This window comes from Coenobita brevimanus, chromosome 30, assembly GCF_032717465.1.
Source record: "Coenobita brevimanus isolate Jiangsu-jjx chromosome 30, ASM3271746v2, whole genome shotgun sequence".
Lineage (NCBI taxonomy): Eukaryota > Metazoa > Arthropoda > Malacostraca > Decapoda > Coenobitidae > Coenobita > Coenobita brevimanus.
In genome coordinates this window covers 29749831-29773731 of record NC_136983.1, presented here as the reverse complement: position 1 = coordinate 29773731, position 23901 = coordinate 29749831, and the positions used below count along the sequence as shown (strand labels likewise).

The 23901-nt window shown below is 41.7% G+C and overlaps 1 protein-coding gene across 1 annotated transcript in view; it reads left to right on the top strand.

The window, feature by feature from the left end:
- LOC145395275 (synaptic vesicle glycoprotein 2B-like) overlaps window positions 1-16513 on the top strand; it is a 122415-nt gene extending 105902 nt beyond the window's left edge. The window contains exons 12-13 of the mRNA XM_080268955.1: window positions 13246-13373; window positions 16458-16513. Coding sequence (XP_080125081.1) covers window positions 13246-13373; window positions 16458-16513 — 184 coding nt within the window. The remainder of the gene's footprint in view (window positions 1-13245; window positions 13374-16457) is intronic.
- The last annotated feature ends 7388 nt before the right edge of the window (window positions 16514-23901 follow it).

The following is a 23901-nucleotide window of genomic DNA, read 5'->3' as shown; positions in this document are numbered from 1 at the left end:
AAGCAGATATTTTTGCTAGTACCTTTGCCAGAAACTCTACCATAAATGATATCAGCCAGAATGTCCCAATACTGGAACTTGATTCTCCCGAAATTGCCCCACTTAGAATACGGACAAGATACGTAAAATCCATCCTAGACAATTTACCTACCAACAAAACACCAGACCCAGATGGAATTCCGCCAATTGTTTTGAAAAAGTTTTCCCCTGAACTTGCCTCTGTCCTAGCTAAATTATTCAGACTATGCATACGTACTTCTTTATTCTCAAATTCATGGAAAGAAGCCAATATCCACCCAATTCCGAAGAAAGGAAGTTCGTCTGACCCCTCTGATTACAGACCAATAGCTGTCACATCTTCTCTTGGTAAGGTATTTGAAACTTTAATTAATAAGCACATTGTTAAACATCTTGAATCTAACAACTTAATTAGTGATAGACAATATGGTTTTCGCCACGAAAGATCCACCATTGACATACTCAATCTCTTAACTCATACCATCCATCAATCAATTGATCTTTTTGGAGAAACTTATGCAGTAGCTCTTGATATTTCTAAAGCTTTCGACAGTGTATGACACCGTTCTCTGCTGTCCAAACTCCCTTGCTATGGACTAACGTCTTTTGTTCCTTTGATATCTTCATATCTTAGTGACAGGAAAATAAGAGTAAAAGTAGATGATGTATATTCCAATTTCCACTCAATTAACGCCGGCGTGCTGCAAGGATCAGTTCTGGCGCCAACCTTTTTTCTGGTTCATATTAATGATCTCTTATTTGTCATCCACAATCCCATTCACTCATATGCAGATGACTCAACACTCAGACACCCATTTACAAAGTCTAATATCTCTACCTCTCAACTCAGTACAACCATCTCCATAAATCAAGATCTATCTACGATCAGTGAATGGGGACAAAACAACCTTGTCTCTTTTAATGCTAGTAAAACTAAAAATATGCAGTTTACTAATAGACAGATATTGCCAGATTCATACATTACCTTCAGTGCTACTAATATTCCCATCTCCAAAAGTATTGAAATTCTTGATGTCTCACTTAACAGTGCCCTCAGCTGGACCTCTCATGTCAGATCACTTGCTAAAATCGCCTCAAAGAAACTTGGATTATTGTACAGAGTCCGTAACTTCTTCGCCGATGTGCAGTTAGCTATAATTTATAAGAGTCATGTGTGCTCTCAGCTTGAATATTGCTCACCCTTGTGGAAAGGTTGTGGAGAGGTTGCATTAAGACAGCTAGACAAAATTCAGAACAAAGCTGTTAGAATCATTAACAACCCTGTCATTACATATAAACTACCTCCCCTGCAAGTAAGAAGGAATGTTGCCTCCCTTGCATTATTTTACAGATATTTTTTTGGCAAATGCTCAGACGAAGTTGCGTCCATGGTGCCACCTCTCCATGCCTTCCCTCGTGCTACACGGGCATCTGGTAGCGCTCATGACTGGAATGTCACTCAGCCATATTGCAGAACTTCTGCCTTTCAGAATTCTTTCATTCCTCGAACTGCATCTCTCTGGAATTCGCTTCCCCAGTGTTGTTTCTCTCCAAATTTCAACCCACAGCTGTTCAAGTCTGTTACAGATATTTTATGAACGAAGGACGCCAGTAATCTGGTGTATGGATTGTTTTTTTTTTTTTTTTTTATTCAGTTTTTCCTTCCTCCGTTCTGTTATTTATAAAAAAATCTATCTATCTTTCTATATCTATCTATCTATCTATCTATCTATATATATATATATATATACATATATTTATACATATATATATATATATATATATATATATATATATATATATATATATATATATATATATATATATATATATATATATATATATATATATATATAAACAGCTCTAACTTCTCTCGACGAATTTACATGTATATATTACAGTTGCCATTATTTATTGATAATAATACTGTAGATAGGGAAATCTGGGGGACACTTACCCCGGCCAAAAACCTCGATTATATGGTTACCACCCAGCAGAGTAAGTGGTATCCTGGGTTACAGGAAACCATTTGGCTTGTCACCCAGTGTATGGACCATAAAGCATTACTACACTGAGTGAGTGGATGATGGGCATTCCCATCTTTTGGCCTACCAGATGAAGCCAGGATTCCTTGGGCTTGAATGATGTGTGAATGGAAGCGTGGTCCATTGAATTGGTCAGTCTTTGGCTGTCTGGACGCTGCTACTCCTCACCCCGCCCTAGGGAGGGAAAGGAGGTCCGGGTGATGATGATGATGATGATGATGATGATATGATGATGATGATGATTATGATGATGGCATTACAGATGCTAGTGTGGCACCCCTGATGGCCGACATTAGGACTACAGTAATTAAAATTAATCAAGTCAACATGATGGAGATATGGTAGCGAATTACTGTAAAGTTTTAACTTCTACAGCCATATCATTATTAGCTACAAGGGGTTGGATGTGTGGACAGACTGGTGGGGTGGGCAGGACAGGTGGGGTGGGTTGGCAGGGTTGAGTGGATGGGTTGGTGTGCGGTGACAGGCTAGGTGGAGTGGGTTAGAGGGTGGATGGTGGGGTGGGTTGGGTGTGTGTGGTGGGACAGCAATGGTGGGTGAGCGTGCGGGCAGGAAGGGTGGGTGAGTGGGTGGGAAGGTTGGTGGGAGAATGAGTAGGGCAGGTGGGTGAATGGGTCAGCAAGGTAGGTGGGATGGGTTGGTGGGTGGGTGGGTAGTGAGATAATAGGTCCATCGTAGGAACAGGTCAGTGGGGAATATAATGTTTCGTTTTTGAAGGCTCCAACATGCTTGCGCGCGTTGGCCTTGGTCACCACAAGGGGTTACCTAATGGCGGCTGTCCATGCTGCACGATCTCTGGCAGCCTCCCTGGTTAGTCCTTTATTCCTAAGGGCATAATCAGTGACCCTGTCCCAGGTCTTTTTCGATCTACCTCTTGCTATACCCTAACCTCAACATTAACACTTCTCATTTTCTGCACCCAATTATCATCACCATCCTTTCCACATGCCCAAACCATCTCAGCCAACCCCCCCTCATCACAACACCAATACACTCCAGTCCCATCCTACCTCTCAACTCTTCCATCGTAAACCTAGCCCCCCCGCCCCAGACCTATAACTCAGGGACACATTGGCATCCACCTAATTATTGCCTCTTTATCCCTAGAACATTCTTTCGAAAACTGGTGGGAAAAGCATGTTGAGGCTTCTGCCAAAGATTCATTCTCCTGCATATATATTTATGGACTTTCCAAACTACACAAACCTAACGTGCCACTTCATCCAATTGTTTCTGGAATTGGAAGTTTACTAAATAAACTAGCAGGCAGGTTAGCTAAAGCAATGCCGGGTAAAGTTAGTGTCATCAATGGCAATAGCCTTAAGCATTCTGGCGATCTAATCAACAGGATACAAATCTTAACCATAAGAAATAAGCAACTGGCCAGCTTCGATGTTGTTTCATTATTTACTAATGCACCAGCTGATAAGGCCATTAATGTACTGAGAAATGTACTCGCTGATGATGATTATCTACCTGTGCCTGTGAAAATTTTTTTTCGTTTAGTTGACTTCTGTGTTTCTAACTGTTGCTTCACTTTTAATTATTAGTATTATAGCAGGGATGGCAGTGGGGTTCCCCCTCAGCCAAGTTTTAGCTAATATATTTTTAATACTCTAGAAACCACTAGCATCAACGACATGTTCCCAAAGAGGTAGTTTAAGCTTAGGCACGTAGACGATGTACTTGTGATAGCTCCTCGTTGGTTAGATTTGAGCAGGCTTTTAGATCAGGTAAATAGTGCAGAAAATAGTATAAAATTTACGGTAGAACATGAGAATGACAAGAGATTGCCTTACCTAGATGTACTGTTATTAAGAGTCGAGAACAGGTTGAAGTTCAAAGTTTTTTAGGAAAATTATTACATTTTTATTCTGCTACGGATAACAGGACTAAACTAGGTGATGTCATTGGATTTTATCTTCGAGACTTGAGGACATGTTCGAGAGAATGTCTACAGGAGGAATATAAGAATATTTCTAATGCTTTCACTGAGCTGAAGTTCCCTCACTACTTTATCATGAAGGTTTGGAGGAAGGCTGAAAATATTCATACAAGAAAAGAAAGAAGAGAAATGTAATAACAGGAACATGTTTCCTAATACCGTTATAGCTAGTAATGTTTCCCCCCGCTAAATAAGTTTGGTATTAGTGTTATGAGATTCGGTTCTGTAACAGTGGGCAATTTATTGAAAAAGAAAAAGAGTAGACAGGATGTACGCCAGGCAGAAGTTTACAGCGTGCCTTGGTCAGGATGTAATGAAGTATATGTTGGAGAAACATTTCGAGGTTTAGAGAAACGAGTTGATGGAACAAAAATATGACATGAAGTTTTTCAATATGAATAATGCGATTGTGAAACATAGGTTTGACAAAGGCCATAATGCCGACTGGAAAATTTCTAAAATGATTAATTGTGTAGACAGTACCATGAAACGTAGATGTTATGGGTCTGTCTTCGTTGCAAATGTATGTAATATTAGCCAAAATAATGGATTCTTTATGTTAGCGAAGCCATTGGCATACCTCCTAACGAGCATGTAGCCAAGTTAACCAGGTAGTGTAAGGTTGTTTACTCGTGTTTAAGTCACCAGTCAGGCCGGGGACCATTCAAGGTGTGCAGTGTTGTCCACTGATGTTATTCCTGAAGAAACTCTAGTGGACGAGACGTTGAAATAAACTGGATCATGTACTCTGCATTTGGCCTTCCTCCGTGTATATTGTTGCAGTCTTAGCTGCTTTCTACACACTCTATAGGTGCTCTCGAATTCCATAGCTGTGCTTCATTTTCCTGGATGATATATTTTTTTTCTTAATTTCCTTCCCATGATCTAACTTTTCTTAAGGAAAAGACGGCAAATGCAATTAAGTTAAACATTTACAAGGCATCTGGCATCAAAGGACAGAGTCATCCCTGCTACTGGAAGTCTTCATATAGCGGGCAGAAATACTGGGAGATTTCCTTATTTCTGAGCGTACTCACAATATTGGGATTTAGTGATATTGATTAAAATATTTCATCATCTAAGTGTGAAAAACTGAAGGTTACTGAAACTGAGCCCACAAATGTGAGGGCAGAGAGTGGACTCATCAAACTTGTAATTGGTACAGTGTATATCAGGGAGGTCCTCAGTAGCACACCTACACCAAAAAAGTAATTTTCTAAATGTGTTTCCTTATAAAATAGTTCGTACAAATAAGAAAATGGTTGGTGTCAAATATTGTCCACAAACGACTTCATTAACTACTGTCACACGTGCGGTTAATATTAACGGGTTTTTGGTCTCCGAGTCGAAGGATAACTATGTTGCAGGTTTCGATATTGAAATAGATATTATAGGAAATTTTACATTTTTCAGAGGGATAATTAAGGAGCGAAAACACTTCATTTGTGTTATTCTGGTTTATTAACAATTTATCAAGTAAGAATAAAACACCACAAAGGTATTTTAAACGAGTGTGTTTCACAAGCAATAAATATATCCAGGAATGGCTACATGGAGTTCCTGCTTCGTTCGTGCTAGGAAATTGGTGACAATGTCACTCAGCAACTTGCACTTGGTATTCACGTTGCTGGTCGTCTTTTGTAATGACTTCATTATAGTCCTGGATATGAGCTACTCCACACTCGGCAAAGTCATTTACAACAGCAATCGAGCCCATTACCTTTCTTGCTGACTGGCAGGGGAAGGAGTCCTCCCAGTCACCAATGTCTCTCTCTAGGAAGTCCTTCTTGATGTCGAATGCCTCAATAATCAGGCTTGGGTCAGATGTGATGAAGTCACTACAGTCTTATTAGTGATTACTTCCTTTGCTGCTAGGTCAAAATGTGCTCTTCAGAGCGACCACCATCTTACACTTAACATCGAGGGGAATCATCCTATCGGTTATAGCGAGTCCGGCTGTCTTTTGAACTCGGGTACTGCAGGTGATTGGCAAGTTTTTTGCTATGGGCCGTGGCAATGCTGGAATCAGACTAGGAGAGCAGTCCTTTCAAAAATACTAGATCTCCAGCTGGAGCAGCAATGGCTGATGGAGCATCGAATTAGGGTTTGTTATACAATACTCTTGTCTCAGGCCACTGAGCTCAGCAGCAGTCATTTGAAACTGAGCTCAGAACAAATACATCTTGATTCCATAGGTCGTGTGGGCCATCCAACTTGGACGGTGAAGGGCACCTGGCTGGAGGAAGTTGAAAGATGCCCTTGGTGGACGCTCACCGAAGCTAATGGTGACCAACTCAGGAAGTTCATGGTAATAATCTCTAGATTGTGCAATTTCGACTTCTTTGATGCAGAATGACACAACTTATTCTTTGCAACTGCAAAATGTGCTGGCCACTGCAGGATCTAGATCAACGGGCATCAGTGGCTTAAATTTCTCTTGATCGATGGTTTTACAACTTAACTGGAAACACTCGAATATGGGTATATCCGGACCAGAAGTCGGGCCAAAGATTTCAAGATGTGATGACGGAATGCAAAATCAAATACTGGGTGTTCCAGCTGTTGCAGCAGGAGAGTGCATACACCAAGTGCTGATCCAGTGTTAAAAGATGTCGCATCAAAGCTCATACTGACCACCTCAGAGAACTCCCAGTCCTTGAGACACAGCATCACAGTATTAGCCTTTGCTTGTCCAGTCCCGTAGAAATCTTCAGTACACCAACAACCTTTTCAATTCCTCTTGTGTCGTTGACAATGACAGGAACACAGGTTGAATCATCCTTCTCCTACCCATCATCTGTATGGATTTTCCCATCCCAATGGACAATTAGGCTCATGTCACTACAAAAGACTCCCAGATCTTCTCCACAATCGTCTTCTGTTGGGTTCACCTACATCTCCTGATTGACGAACAACTGATTGCCAGCTATGAGCATTCATGACCCGAGGCAGAAGCTGCCGCGGATAATACATGAAATGCCGATTGGTCACTCTTTAACATGGTCAAGTGCTGCAGTTAGCTCCATTGTAACGAAGTTCCTTGCATGGCACAACCTCTTTGCAGTAGAAGAAGTCCCACCACTCTTGCCATCACTGGCTTCATCACCGCTGCTGTCGCTGCTGTTCGGCAGGTATGATTGGAAACTCGACAGTCTCCTGTCTCGCTGATCGTTTTTTTTTTTGTTTTTTTTTCTTGGTGGACTCTCTTTGTCATCGACTTGTTACTTTGAAGACCCCACTCCTTTTATTTCTGCTAGGACTTTGTCAACGCCGACTATGAAGCCTCATCTCCTTGGCTCCCATCGTGCTCTGAGGAATGCCCTCTCCTCTGGAACTTTGACCAGCTGAAGAGTCTCGATGTGGAAGGTATCAAATAAATCATTGAGGTTCGCTTGAAACTCATATTCTATCTTTATCTGTGGTGGAAGTCATCGAGTTTTTCTCCAAAGAATAGACTGGTACTGCATCACCTTCTTTTCCAACTTAGAAATTACATTCTGCACTTCTACAGTAGGGATTCACACCTTCTCCCAGAGACACACTGTTTCGTGAACAACTTGTGTTGCTGTACTCTTTACTTCCAACTTTTGGCATTGGTGTAAGTTGAAATACCACTGCAAGACTTCTTGCCAAGATGGGAGACGATTAATGGGGTATCACTTTAGTTGGAAAGCCAATCAACCACACATAATGCTGTTTTTGGGTCGCACGTGCCAAGACAGGACTAAATAACTCCACAAACGAAAACCTAGAAAGAGACCAAGCACGATGGTTAGTTACAGTATTTAGTTGCTGTATGATGTAACACTGCTCTGTATTTCACCATAACAATAGCCTGACAATCTAAGAGTCTTATCTTGTTTAGTCGGGGTTTGTTGGAGACGGTGTATTGATATACTGAACTTGAGATGATTTAATCATTAGCAAGAATATCCGATAACTGATGTGGCTTTTCATTTGTATGTGCTATGGGAGTTGCTGCTTAGGCCAAGCCAGAATATGATAGAATGTTCTAGAACATACTTCTATGGGCAGGTTGATGCAACACCACTAGGTTAGGTTGTGGTATGTAAGTAAACTCATTAAATATATTATTATCATCATCATCATCATCATCATCCAATCCTCCGTTGCCCCATGAGGAGCATAGAAGCCTTGAGCTAGGCAAGTTGGTCATGACATTTATGATGAGAGTGACCAGCCTCACTCATCCCTGAGTGGCATTACGTGAGCAATGAACCCTAACCATCCCTTGGATATAAACCTTCATCAGCTCAATCCAATTGGAGCACCATAATCACCCACTAAATCACCAGGCACCATAATTTGATTATATGGTTACCACCCAGGGAATTAAGTGGTTTCCTGGTGTACAGGAAACCATTTGGCTTGTCACTCAGAGTGAAGTCACCTATTGGCAGAAAGAAAAGAAAAGAATGAAGGAAAGAAAGACTGAAGAGGAATTGTAAAGTTAACTTGCGCCAAAATTTGATTACATGGTTACCACCCAGCATAGTAAATGGTTTGCTGGTGTACAAAAAACCATTCAGCTTGTCACTCAGTGTAGAGTCACCCATAGGCAGAAGGATAAGGAAAGAATGAAGGAAAGAAAGACAGAAGAGGGAGTGTAAAGTCACCCATAGGCAGAAGGACAAGGAAAGAATGAAGAAAAGAAAGAAGTGGATGGAAGGAAAGAAGTATGGAGGACAGGAGAGAGCAGGCACCTGAGTGCAGCACTACTATAAACTTAAAACTTTATGTCTAATTACAGTACTTGAAATTTTTTATATCTAAGTTTCAGTAAGATTTTATGGACACTAAGATAAAATGAAAAAAAGTCATGATGTAACACTACTCTCAGCCACGTCTCAGTCACCTGATATGGGGTAATGTAGGATCATGTGGCAGTGGTATAATTTAATGAAAACGAATGGAATTTTGCGAAGGTCAGTACTTCAGTGAGTGCAACTTAACCTGCTCCGTCCCGTCGACGTATGGGTACATTGCAACGATTTGCATTTGCCAGTCCCGGCGACGTACCGGTACGTCGTGCAATTGCAATGTGCATAATTTCGACAATTTTCAAAATTCGCGCTTGATTTGCAGTACGTATCCTCGCATGACCTTCCCCTACCTGCCACCAGGCGGGGACACTCGGCGACCCCGCGTGACCCGCGCTAACCCGCCACTCGTCCACTCACCTGGTAGCAACAGTCCTGCTCAGACATGGCTAAGAGAGGTCTCTCAGACAGCGAAATTCAAGCCGCCCTGGACACCTTTACAGGCGACAGTGATTCCCCACTGGACGACGAGATTATGGATAAGGATTATGTGCAGCCAGAGGAGGAAGAAACCACCAGCAGTGACAAGGAAGTTCCGTCTCCCAGGAAGCGACAGTATGTGACTTACCGTGCTGCTAGAGAGGGGCAGCAGGCAAAGAAGGCACGTGCAACATCCTATCCCTATCCCCAACGTGATTTGGAACCAGAATTCGAGGACGAGGATGAGGACGGAGCTGTGGGACATGCTGCCACGTGGTATGGACGTGAGGTCATCACTCATCGTGGCCCAGAGCGCACACCATGTCGGACGAGCAGGTATGGGCCTAGCATTTTGTTTGGGGAGTTAGGAAGTGAAGTGGAGGGAGTGGGGAGTGAAAGGGAAAGTGCAGGGAGGATTAGGGAAAGTGAGAGTGACGTGAGTGAGTCATTGCTCTCCCTACGTAGTGTGAGGGGGCGTAGTGGATCACGTGGGCCAGTGCAGGTGCGTTCATTATCACGTGGGGTTGTGAGGGAGGGGGAAGGTGGGGAGGAATCACTCCCAAGCACGTCTTATGCTCCCCAATATTCCCCTGTTTCATCCCCACAGCCCCCTAATGTTCCTCAAGGCCGTAAGGGTAAGGGAAAGGGAAAGGGTAAAGGCAAAGGGAAGAGGAGTGACAGTGAGAAAGCCCTCCGCACTCCTTCTCCCCCACCTCCCCAACCAGGATCTCCTCTCCACCCAGACGAAGGCGGTGATGGGGATGATGGGGACGAGGGATTTGTGGCGTGGAATTGGGAGGATGGGAGTGATTTTTCTCCCCTCATTCACCCCTTCACTGAGCAGGGGCGCTCTGGCTGCATTGCTCCCGGAATTCACCGTAATTCTACCAGGTTGGATTTTTTCCACCTGTTTTTTAGTGAGGCATTTGTGGAACAGATTGTATACCATACCAACCTGTTTGCAAGCACCCAGCACCTAGAGAGTGAAAGATTGGGAACAAGGAATAGGCATTCTATCATCTATGATTACCCTGTCTCCCTTCCAGAAATGTTCTTATTTTTTGCCCTGGTCCTTTTGATGGGTATTATACGAAAGAACAGAATTCCTGCTTACTGGACTAGGGACCCTGTTATGTTTACCCCCATATTTGGTCAAGTGATGAGCTGTAATCGGTTTCAACAAATTCTAAGTCGCCTCCATTTCTATGATGTTCATGATCCTGCAAATGCAAACAACACTGATAAAATGAGGCGAATTAGGTTGATCTTTGATCACCTCAGGCAAACCTTTCGTTCCTCATTCTATCCCTATAGAGACCTCGTCATAGACGAGAGTCTCGTGTTGTGGAGAGGCAATGTTTCATTTAGGCAGTATATACCCAGCAAAAGGCACCGTTTTGGGTTCAAGATCTTTGTTATGTGTGACTGTAGGACTGGATACGTGCAAGACATAGTCTTGTACACCGGTGTACAGACAAACATAATAGAAGATCAAAGTATTGGACTGTCGGGAGCAGTGGTAAAGACGATGATAGAAGACTACCTTCATCGTGGTCACGTCCTCTACCTGGACAATTGGTACACTAGCCCTCTTCTCGCTCGTTATCTTCACACATATGAAACTGGAGTCTGTGGAACAGTGAAGGTGAACCGGCGTCACATGGCCAAGGCAGGGCGGAAACTTGCAAGGAATGAGGTTGTCTTCTTCAAAGCCAACAACATCCTTGCAACTGTATGGAATCACAATAGAGAGGTAAGCCTATTGTCAACGGTTCACCGCCCCTTGATGCACCGTACTGATTCAGTTGATTACCGTAGCGAGAACAGGCGTCGCATTTGGAAACCTGAGTGTGTCATGGACTATAATATAAACATGCCCCTCGTGGACCTGTCAGACTCCATGATATCGACGGTAGAGTGTGCCAGGGCCACGATGAAGTGGTATAAGAAACTGTTCTTTCACTTGCTAGATATCACTGCTCTGAATTGCCACCACCTTCAGGCCATGACAACAGGAGTTCAGGAAACATTTTAAGGGTTTGTGAGGGAGCTCACAAGAGAAATCTTTGCACAGTATGCTGTAGAAAGGCCCCAACATCGCACCCGCACTGCCCCTATTGCACAAACTCCCCTGAGAATATCCGGCCGCCATTTCCCCACTCCTATCCCTCCCCAGCCAAACAGACTTAGGCCCCAACGCAGGTGTCACGTGTGCAGTAATTCCCAGGTGAGGCTCACGACACAGAGGAAGGACACCCACTATGAGTGCGTGCAGTGTGACGTGGGTCTCTGTATTCACCCATGTTTCAGCGAATATCACACGTTGATGCAATTCTAATATGGTGTGAATGCGAAATGACGCTGGAATTATGAGGTAAATGCGACAGACAGACGCTCAGTGAAATTATCAGTCATGTTGATCTCCAAATATTAGTATAAAGTGCATACGGGTATAACATAAGTCCAAAAATTGTATGTAAGTGTATAAATAACCCATAAGTGGAAACATACATAGCGAGGGTTTTATGATGCGATATTCTGTCGCTCAGTGCAATAAATACTGCCCGTAATTATATAATTATTATTATTGGAAATGCTTACGGGTATAAGTTCAAATTATTGTAAGTGCTGAAATATATTTTAAGTCAAATATTCACAGCGTGTGTATAGAGATGCGATTTCCTGACGCTCAGTTTAATGAATAAGGCACATATTAGTGAAAATAAAAGTCAGCAAGTGGTAAAGTGTGTAATATATGTGAAGAATTACCATATAAGTGTGTATTATGTTGGTCGAAACATTCATTGCGAGGGTATTTTCATGCGATATTCTCACGCTCACTTGAATAAATAATGCCAGTAAGTATGTACAGTGCAGTATAGGGGTGTAAACGTGTGTAATGTAAGTGGGAAATTATAATTGGAGTGAATAAATAAAGTAGATGATGAAACACGAGTGTTTGAGATCGTGGTTGCTACGTGAATATGCGCTAGCATATCGCTAAATGCCCTCGTAATGAATGAAAATAATTGAAAACATTTACAGTGGTGGAGGAAAGGTTCTATGTAAATGGAAAAATAATTGGAAAGTGATAAAACAATTTGGTATGTTGAAGTACGAGTCATAGCGAGTGGGCTTAGTAAGCTGATGTACGCTAGACTTATGCTGCATGTCATCATCATGAATGAAAACATCTGAAAAAACTTACAAACAGTTGTAAATGGTAAAATGTCATTGAAACAGAAGTATACAAGTAGAAAAATGATAGGTTGACTGATACAAGAAACTTAGCATATAGCATGTTACGACTCGGACCAAACTCGCTATGCTTGTGCGATGGTACAATGCTTATTTTTCATGGATATGTGTCTGAAATCGATTATACTGTTACTGTTATTGTTTATTAGTTCAAATTCAATAAATATAGAAGTGTTGTGTGTTTTTTCTCCCAGTATTCCTTACCATAGAAAACGTGAGTGCCTCGCACGTCCATTATAGAACACGACACCTGGCTTGGGGGACCTCACCTGTATGGACCACTTATAGACCGTGGTAAGCCCTTTCTTTGTGATTTTCCTTCGTTTCTCAACCTAAGCGGAAGTTTTAGCCAAAAAATTTTTTTTCCAAACTGGTGGATGTCGGAGGGGCGGAAAACCTTGGAACGTGACGGGTTAAATAACGCAAAGCACTTTCGAAATATTCATAATGAGTTTTGAGAATACCGCTTGTGTATAATTTAATTCCGTGTAGAATTGCTTCATATTCCAACAACGATTGTTTTCAGCCTGACTCATTTTTCTAACTTTACTACATCATATACCCACAGACCAAGACTGAATGGTCTGTGTATTAGACATGATAATTATGATATACCATAATATTATACATGTCTTGCATATGCACAAAATATGTCAGATTGAAGCCCTTAGATTCTAATTCCTTTTTACATTTCAAGGTCAACGGCACTAGCGGTGATTTCCCTGACTGGACGATTAGGAGCCATAGCTGGGGTTATTTCTTTTGGTTACCTGCTGGACGTCTACTGTGCCATTCCATTATTCCTGGTGGCATCACTCCTTATAGGTCAGTGTCAACACTTTGCACTGTAACACTACCAGAGTCATTTGTGTTAGAAAATTTTTAGAATAGCATATTGCTTGTAATCTTATAAAGTGAATATGTACAAGCTCCTCATGTAGTAAAGAATAAAAGTGGCTGTTTTTGTAAAGCTTCTTGAAAATGTGCTTCTTAAGCCACAGATAGAGTTAACAACAGAGGAAGCAATGCAAGCAGAGATACTGGGCCTTCAGAAGAGGAGTATGGCTTGATCCCAGACAGTAATAGGCCTGTTGATCCCTCTCCTCCGTTGCTGGTGGACAAACATTTAACCTTTGTGTGCTGGGACATGTATACATATTTTTCAGAATTTACAACACTCGTTTGAATCTAGCTGATATAAGCTGGATAACTCGCGCTCCAAAGTTGTAACGTCTGATGACCCAACGCCCATTGATGAGAAGCTGTGAAAAAGGGAAGATAAATATGTGTGCTGACTCTCCTGCAATGGTATATGCGTATTGCAAATATTAGGGAATAATGATGAGAAAAATATGCAAGTAGTTAGTTAAAATATTTGAAGAATTATTTGATAGTTTTGTAAATTTTATGAAATTTTCGGTGTATACTGCGAACATAAAAAAACTGTTGTAGTGAAAGAAAACATAAAGTAATATTAACGTAATACATAAGAGTATGTTTACATGTTTCACTTGAACCATTATCGCATAAATCATTCAGAGGATCTAGCAGGTTGAGCTGCAGCACATAATGATTAATGAATTCGTGGCCCACAGCAACTAGGGAGATGCGAAGGTCATTGGATGTTGTGAAAGAGTAATTTGCAACCCATTAGATTTGTGTCCTTAATCTGTGGCAAGTGAGAAGAGGGAGGTGGTCCTGTATGTGTACTTGCCTTAAGAGAGGCTGGCAGGGTCAGGGTGGAAGAGGGCAGGAGACAGTGCAGGGGAGGAGGGAGAGGGAAATGTAACATAAACATAGGTTCCTTGTATGAGAGGTTGAGAGCTAAGTCAATTTCGGGGAGAGAGATAGAGGAGGAGGAGAGAAGCAGCGAGGGTTGACAAACATGGTATAAGCAGGAAAGAAGATAAGCAATGCAGGCAGTGAAGCAGGCAAAGATAGACGACTGTGCTGAGATCATGGAAATGACTATACTGTTGTTGCAGTTGTTGCAGTGGCTGCAGCTTGTTGCTGAAAGACTGGGGCAGGGGTGAGGGAAATAAGGGAGGAGACGGGGAGAGAGCAGCTTGCTTTCGTGTATGGGAAGGGGGAGGGGTTGAGATGAACTTATGAGGGTGTATCAGATAAGATGCAGAAGTGGTGACAGGATTAGAAGGAGTAGGACAGGCAGAGTGCCAACGTGGACAGTTCATGTTTCATGCAGTGATGCTGGCACGTCTACACTGGGAACAAGAATTCCGACGAGTGCAGATGGTGAGGGTAGGCATCATTGGGAATTGGTGAGATTTGTTTACGAAGCAATTCTGTGAATTCAAATGACAGCAAGTCAATTGTAGGATGGATGGGGGCGTGAGCAGTGGCAGTGAGTTGTACAGGGGAGTATTGGGTCAAATGGGTGCCACTTCACAACCCACATCTTTCTTCATAGTGGTAGTAACAGGCGTCATGCCGTGTATGAAAACACCGGTAACACAGGGACTGTGAGAGGTTGGTATCTTCGAAGGTGTAATGACAGGAATATGTCGCAGTGAAATTCGGTTGGCCTCTCCCACACCACAATAGCATGGTTGATGGATTCACTCTGGCAGTTAAGGAAACAATATGCGGACTTTCCACCTTGAGTGTTGTGTAGAGCACTAACAGGACAGTCAACAGTCAAATGCTTGACATGATATTAGATTACAGATGTCCAGATATAATCCCATACAGCCCAGCGGTGGTTACTGTGCTGATCATGTCAGGATAATCTCTACTGATGTAGAAATTAGGTGACACAGGAGACATAGGTCATACAGCTCCAGCATGTTGAGCGGTGCAGGTGTGTTTGGCTGCGCCATACACCACAGACAGCAGTGGGGCAGGTTTATGAATGACTTTGTTTATGAATGACTACGCTGGACGTGCCGTAATCTAACTATAAATGAGAGCTTGACGTGATGAAAATATCTGGTGGAAAAAAGAATAATGAGGATGACGGAAGAAAAGCAGAAACCACCAAGGGCCCGGGCATAGAAACTCCCTGGTACTAAGTGCCGCGAGGTGGATGTAAGTGCCATTTCATTCTCTTGCAACCGAGGTTAAACAGTATTCGGTATATTCCCATCGAGATTTATGACCATGGGACTGATGGAAACATGGTTTGTTTTCTTCGATCATGGGCGGTGGTTGTTGTAGGTATGCCCCTGACTCGTCTGAATGTAAACCTGCTGAACTGCGGTGTATAGCTGCATTTCTGCAGCAGTCCACCATTCTTCATTTGGGGAATAGAGACAAAGCTGAGAGACGTTTGTGCGAGTGGAACAGGGATAGGAGCTGCGCAATATTATTGTGCCTTTTCCAAGGGTAGTAAACATATGAATCATGAGGAAAATAAATATATATTGTATGTATGGTTTTATAACAAATGCATCCAGTATCCTAGCCATTGTATGAATCAACTGGTATTTCACCACTCTCAGTAAGTATATTTCACCCGAATATCCATCACAAGTCATGTTACTGATTTATGGTTAGATTTGTTTTTTATTTATGTAATTTATGATTTTATTTATAATAGATTAATGAGGCCGGGTGAGGCCTGTGTAGGCTAGCCAATAGATGGATACCTGGTGGTCTAATGGTATAAAGAAGCCACATTAACTGGGTGTGGTACATGAGGATTTAATTCTGATAATGGTTGAGTTTTTTTGCCGTCACACAGCTTAAAAGTGAACGACTGATCAGTCTTGATATAAGTATCTAAAATGACTACTCAAGTCCTGGGCTCATTATAATCCTGAAAATGGGTAACCACGGATTGGCTGAAAGCTAAATAAATGTAAATAGACAAAATCTTTGTGTATTCCATTTGCCAACACTGGAGACCCATTTTATTTTATCCATAATCTTTAGCATTATTATTGCCAACAGGTGGTGGTTTTTGTGGCCTGATGCTGCCCAACACAGTCAGAGTAGCACTGCAATGATATTTCCATCATAACCGCAACTACGTACTGAAGCATCCTGATTGTTCAAAGGCGTGTGGAGAAGGGCTCGCCAGTTACTAGCCTCATCATCACTTTTCATGGATATCAAGTTGTTCTTATATTTTCAAGGACCATATACAGGAGGCTTTTTTGAAGATTTGTGTTTTTCCTTGCATAAACCTTGTTTCAGAAGCTCAATGGATTAAGCGTGACTATTTTACAAATGCCTTACATTGACACGAGTGGTATTAAAAAAAGTACCAGCAATGGAAGAACAAGGAATAACAACACCAGAACATTTAGGATCCTTTGATAAGTGCCATCAGAAGCACTTACATACTCGTACGTAGACGATCACTCACCAACCGCTCATCCTTCTTTGTCCTCGCTGGAAGCTTGTGCAATTGTCCCATCATGGAAACACTCCACACATACGTCCACAAACTCACTATCGGTAAAGATTCACTACAACAGCTATGTATTTACCGATTTGTTATTCATAAATATATTAATCATATTCAGTTTGATTGCCAGAGTCTTATTGTGTAGACTTAGTCTTAGCTGATTAGGTTATCTCACTTTTTACTCAGTTACTGAGTGATGTCTTTCTTCCTGGGATATCTTATAACATAATTGTTATTTTAATTCAGTGTTCGCACAAACTATTAAATTTATTCAGCTGAAGTGTATTATTGTTTTTAGGTCTTCTGATGCAGTGATATATTTGAAAACGTCTCAAGTTAAAGTTATTACAAGCTGTCGTGGTGGTGTTTCTCATCCATGTGTACTTTTGAAGCAACAAATTTGTCATCAATATAAATACTAATCCACAGTGGATGAATTCATGACACTTCCTCAATCATACATACTGATATAGCGTTCCATTTTTATTTAAACTTTGTGTTGTAAATGCCAGTGTGGGATTTTTTCAGTTGGTGAAAAGTTGATGATGCCACTTTTGTCTCACCGCACTCCTGTGGCGTGATTTTTGGTCAGTCGATGGACTGGGAGCAGTTACGTAAGGTAATTACGAGGCATGCCAGACATTGCTAACGTCCGCCTCACTTATACTGCACCTTAAACTAGAGGAATCGTTGCACTGAAAATTAGAACTCTTATTTATATAATCCTTTTCCCCATAAAATATAAACTTTATAGTAATTGGTTTAAAAGGTTGCGAAAAAGAGTAATTCAGAAGCTATTTTAGACCGTAACCAACATGGTAAATTTACATTAGATGTCTCATGGGATTCGTGGTGGAACCATGGTTAACTTGAATGTACTCAGAGAGCTGATACCTCAGCCAATGCCATTGCCATTAAAAAAGATCCGGATTCGGATCCGCCACAAAATTTTATTAATTCTTTCTTGGTCCATGGCCTACCTTGCCAAAAAATTTCATTGAAATTCATTCAGAACTTTTGGAGACGTTGTGCGGGACACTCCAGACTCGGATCCGAATCCGCCTCAAATTTTAATAATTTCTTCCTTGGCCCATGGCCCACCCTTTCACAAAGTTTCATCAAAATCGGTTCATAACTTTTTTTTTTTTTTTTTTTAGTAATCTCGCATCCGGATCCGTGGATATGGGATCCGAATCCGGAACTGGAGCCGCCCTCAAATTCAACCCTTTCTTTCTTGGTCCATGGCCCACCCTGCCACAAAATTTCATCAAAATCCGTTAATAATTTTTTTAGTAATCCTGCTAACAGACAGACAAACTAACCCACGCGGGGTAAAACATAACCTCCATGGGGGGGGTGATTAGTCATATTTTGCCATATTAGAGTGGTTTGCCCAACTGTAATTTTACGACAAATTACGTACTAGCAAACTTATATTTATTTCCACACCATTTGGATGTCATAAATGAATTCCGCAGTGATGAAACTTAAGCTTGTTTTAAACTTTGCATCACTTGTGAATGAGAGCTCTCCTGCATTTTGATCACTATACTTTTACAATTTTGACATGTAACATTTTCGCTCTTCCTGTTCCTGAACTATGTTTGTCGTCTACCAGTCATCCTCTTCTTATCATTTTTTTTCTATTGATCTCTTGTGTATAACAATTATTCCATAGATGTTTAAAGAAACACCTTTTCGTAGAAGCAGTACCTAGCTACCATCCATCAGAGAGAGGTAACAAACTGTGAAAAAAATTTGGTGGGATAACTCTAGATGTACGTGGGTTAAAACCAGGCATTTCATAGCTTCCAGTTCCAACCTATTTACAGTTATCCCCTCAGGCATTACCATGTGAACACAGAATATACTTTAAGATCCACATGACACGTGACGCTATACATGTAATATTATTGTAAATGTGAGGATTTCCTACTTTGTTGTTAGATAAATACATCATTATATCCCTTCCTTAATAGTGTTACCCTACCCCTGACTCACAGTATTACTTCCTTCATATCAGTAAGCGCCTTAATTCTTCACTCATCACTACAGGAACAACATGCTAAGAATGAATATCAGCACTAATATTTTGTTCCCACTGGTTGATCCTCATTTAAAAAAAAAAAAAAAAAAAAAAAAACTGTGATATTGGATATTACAGTGTAGCCTATTTCTACTTTGATCCAGTTCTCAGAGATATTTCATCTACTTCACATCATAGCCAGCATCGGAAGCATATACGAGCACAGAATTATTTATAAAAAAAAAAAAAGGAGGGGGGAGGGGGGAGAAAAAATTGAAAGAAAAAAAAGAAAAAATCCTGAACCAGCCTAGACCACTGTTGTATTGTGTGAGAGTATCATTACGTATTTTAAAAGTCGATTCTATTCTCAGATATGAACGAAATGAGAAGGGATGTAGGCTATTAAGTAAACCGTTTGTCCATCTTTGCCCTTTTAACCAGCTCGTTAATTTGTCACGTAACTGAACAACAAATTTGTCCAACCATTATCAGACACTGTGATCATTTCTTACATCCCCATAATAAACACGTCATTGTTATAAGGACTTTGGAAACTTAATTAGGTAGCATAAATACAGTAGTACAGGCATATGGCAAATGATACGGAGACACTCATGGACGTGGCCAGGCTACCTGTACACTACGAGATATACTCAGTTTTTGCATATTCCAAAGACAAATTATTATTATTATTATTATTATTATTATTATTATTATTATTATTATTATTTATAGATTCTTTTTTCTCTTTTTCAGTTCTCGATATTGGTGGTGTTGAGAATCTCCGTATTATTACCGCTTTTTTTTTTTTTTTTTTTTTTTACCACGACCCCACACCTTTATTTTTGAGCCACAAAGCCTGAAAGTGTCTGTGCATGCTACCTTGGCTTCGTGCCCCACAACACCTTTATAAGATTTTCGGATAAGACCTTTTATTCATTTTAGAGCCCCAAAGGTAAAATGACTGGAGAATATCCATCAGACAACGGGCGCAAAGCCACCATGCACCAAAACAGCCATCTCAGTAGAGGCATGTGTTTTATTTTCCGGTTTCGAACGCGGTTATGGTTCGGAGCATGTTTCATTTGAATGGACTTACCCGCTTATTAATTGTTCCGGTAAACTAATTGTCATGTTAGCGGTTATTGCCACTCCGTAAGCAAGGCCAGTCTGCAGTTTGTGTTACTGGCAGACGGGTCAAGTTTAAGCTGGAGGCACTTGCAGTCAGAACAAAGATAGTCAGTTTTTGAAGGCTAAGGCCATGCATCATTCCAAAGACGTCCGATATGATGAGACTTCTTCATCTGTGTAAATCAAACATACTGTGCGACCTTCCACACTTTTAGCTGTGTCGTGGGAGGGACGTTACCTGCCGACTTGATTTACTTCTTGGTAATGATTGTTTGTCCCCCGGGGCATTGAGTGATCATCTTTATAAAGGAAATTGCATTTGCTCACCTCCTCTGAATGTTTCTAACCTGCTTGTCATCATGTTACTTTTTTAATTTCCCTTTTCTTTTTAGTTGTTTTCTTTAGTTTTTATAGTTGGTTCCAAAATTCAGTTTTACACTGATATTTATATTCCATCCCTTTCCCTTGTTATGTTAAGGTGTACAGAATTATTGTCGATATCCTAATCGTTGTTGGTTCAATCTGCCCATGAAGTTTTGGTGCCACGTTTACTATTTCCGGACACTATAAAGGTCATTTCAGACACTATAAAGATCAATTAAATAGAGAACCATGTATATATAAAAGATCCACGTTGTTTGTTTGTTTGTCCTTCAATCACGCCCAAACCAAGGGCCAGAGACCCCCAGACCCATATATATTCTGAATCAGGGTAACCCAAGGATGGTTTTAAGGGGGTCAACATTCAGATCTGGGTCATTTGAGGTCACCGGTAGTGTTCGTCTTTTTGGCCCGGGCAACGTCGAGTACCCCTGTAGTCCAGTTTTTGACATGGAGACTCACATAACCTCCAGTTCAGACATAGGATATGTGAAGTTGATCTGCGAGGTCATTTGAGGTCACTGGTCGGATGTCATTTGAAGTCATCGGTAATAGTAAACAAGTGCGCACAAATTAAGACTGTGCATTAGTCTGCAAAAGCTGAAATAGATAGTTCCTGGACCTCTTATAATCCCTCTTCAAAAGCATAAGAGGTACACTCATGATTACTAATCTCTGACCAGGGACGCGTGGCGGGCAGTGTTATGACCACACACGAGCCATGGATTCCAACACAGCCTCCGCACTAGTGGGCGGGGCAAAGAACTGTAACCAAGTGATCTGAAGCGTACTACTCCTCATATCTTTGATATTACCATATTCTTATAGTTCCTCCTCCATAATAAAATAATCTGTGTTTATTGACAGGGGCCGACATTTCTTCAATCAGTCTGCAATTTAGCAGTTTCCAAGAAGTAAAAAAAAACATGTGCACTATATGTGGGTACTGGCATCATATATACCGTAATAATTATTTATGAATTAACGGCATTAACTGGCACACATTTTGACCAGAGGGGACATGCGACTAACACGTCGCGTAGGAATAGGGCAACCATTCCCACTGGATGGCAACGGCATAGATATAAATGAGATTAGATGCGGCATCGCCCATTCTTCAGTACAGTGGCTATGTGTCTTTGCGGCCGCCATGTTGGAGCGGTTAAGCATGTAATAGTGGGGCTTTTTTTTTAGAGCGAATTCAGACTATGAAAGTGAATGTTGTTGTGGTGGAGGTGGTGATGGTGGTTATTGTTGTTGTGGTGGTGGTGGTTATTGTGTTGGTGATGGTGGTGGTTGTTGTGTTAATTGTGATTGCTGTTATGTTAGTGGTGGTTGTTGTGGTGGTGGTTGTGATGGTGGTTATAATGGTGGTTGTTGTTGTGGAGATTGTGGTTGTTGTTGCTGTTGTGGTTGTTGTGGTGGTGGTGGCGGTGGATGCTGTATTTGTTGTGGTGGTGGTTGTTGTGGTGGTCATTGTTGTGATGGTTGTTATAGTTGTTGCTGCTCTTGTGGTGATGGTGGTGGTCGTGGTTGTGGTGATGGTTGTAGTGGTGGTGGTTGTAGTGGTGGTGGTTGTTGTTATGGTGATGTGTTTTGTGGTTGTTGTCGTTGTTGCTGTGGTGGCGGTGGTGGTGGTGGCTGTGGTTGTGTTGGTTGTTGTTGTTGTTGTTATGGTGGTGATGGTTGTTGTGTTGGTGATTGTTGCACTGGTGGTGGTGGTTGTTGTTGTTGTAGTGGTGGTTATTGTTGTGGTGATTGATGTTGTGGTTGTTGCTGTGGTGGTTATTGTGGTCGTTGTTGTGATGGTGGTTGTTGTTCTGGTGATGGTTGTTGTTGTGGTGGTGGTTATTGTTGTGACTGTTGTTGTGGTTGTTATTGTGGTGGTTGTTATGATGGTTGTTGTGGTGGTGGTGGTGGCGGTTATTGTTGTGGTGATTGCTGTTGTGGTTGTTGCTGTGGTGGTTATTGTTGTGGTGGTTGTTGTGGTGGTGGGTGTTGTACTGATGGTGGTTGTTGTGATGGTGGTGGTTGTTTTTGTAGTTGTTTTGGTGGTGGTTATTGTGGTGGTGGTTATTGTTGTGGTGGTTGTTGTGGTGGTGGTTATTGTGGTGGTGGTTGTTGTGGTGGTTGTTGTGATGGTGGTGGTGGTGGTGGTGATTGTTGTTGTGGTGGTGGTGGTTGTTGTGATGGTGATGGTGATGGTGGTGGTGGTTGTTGTTGTGGTGGTGGTTTTTGTTGTGGTGGTGGTTGTTGTAGTGATGGTGGTTTTGTGGTGGTGGTGGTTTGTGGTTGTTGTTGTGGTGGTGGTTATTGTGATGGTGGTGGTTGATGTGCTGGTGGTTGTGGTGATGGTGGTGGTTGTTGTTGTGATGGTGGTGGTGGTTGTTGTGATGGTGGTGGTTGTTGTTGTGATGGTGGTGGTTGTTTTTGTGATGCTGGTGATTACTGTTTTGGTGGTGATTGTTGTTATGATGGCGAATGTGGATGTTGGTGATGTTGTTGTGGTAGTGTTGATAGTTGTAATGGTGGATGTGGTGCTTGTGGTAGTGGTTGTTGTTGTTGTTGTTGTTGTTGTGGTGGTGGTGGTGGTGGTGGTGGCGGCTGTGGTGGTGGTTGTTATGGTGGTGGCTGTTGTTGTGGTGGTAGTGGTTGTGGTTCCTGGTTCATCTGAAACGTGAACTTGGTGGACTGCAGGCTTAATTTCCCCTTCTGCAACCCTCCATCCTCCTTTCGGAGGATAGAGAAGCAGCTGAGGGACGTTTGCATAACCAAACAGTTGAGCCGCTCTTGCTATTGGTGTCACTGTAGATATATTCCGACGTTTTCTACACCCAAAAGCAGCACAGTGCTGTTGCATTTCCAGGTAAATAGTGGTTAGCTTTGATCATCGTCAGGAACACGACATCGTCTGCCTCGACCGTTCCAAGATGGCGGCCGCGCAGACGCATCTAAAGTAGTGTCATGCGGCATCTAGGCTTATTTATATCTATGGGCAACGGGGCCTGTTATCTCTAGAGAAAAACATTCAGTACAAAGTAGTAGTAATAGTAAATTTTTGTCAATGATGTATTATAAAGCATTCTTACTTAGAATATGCAGTGTGAATGCCGGTTGCTGTGGCAATCGTGGATATTTCTCTGGTATCATCTACCAACAGCTCGATTAAAGGCTCGCCTCAAGAAATAGGTCAGTGAAATAATAAACAGATTAATAAAACACGGTATGAAATTCAAATATCACGCACTCATTCACAGACTAAAAATAACAGCTATGACCAAATTTGCCTATTTCTTACCATGCATATAATACTTGAGAAAGTAATATAATATGTGAAACAAAAGTGCTTCAGTGATGCTTAGAAAATTGTTCATTGAAGCACTAATCCTTTCTGAAACGATGGTGGAGTGTGTCTGACTGTGTAGCCTACGCCTGGCCACGACTTT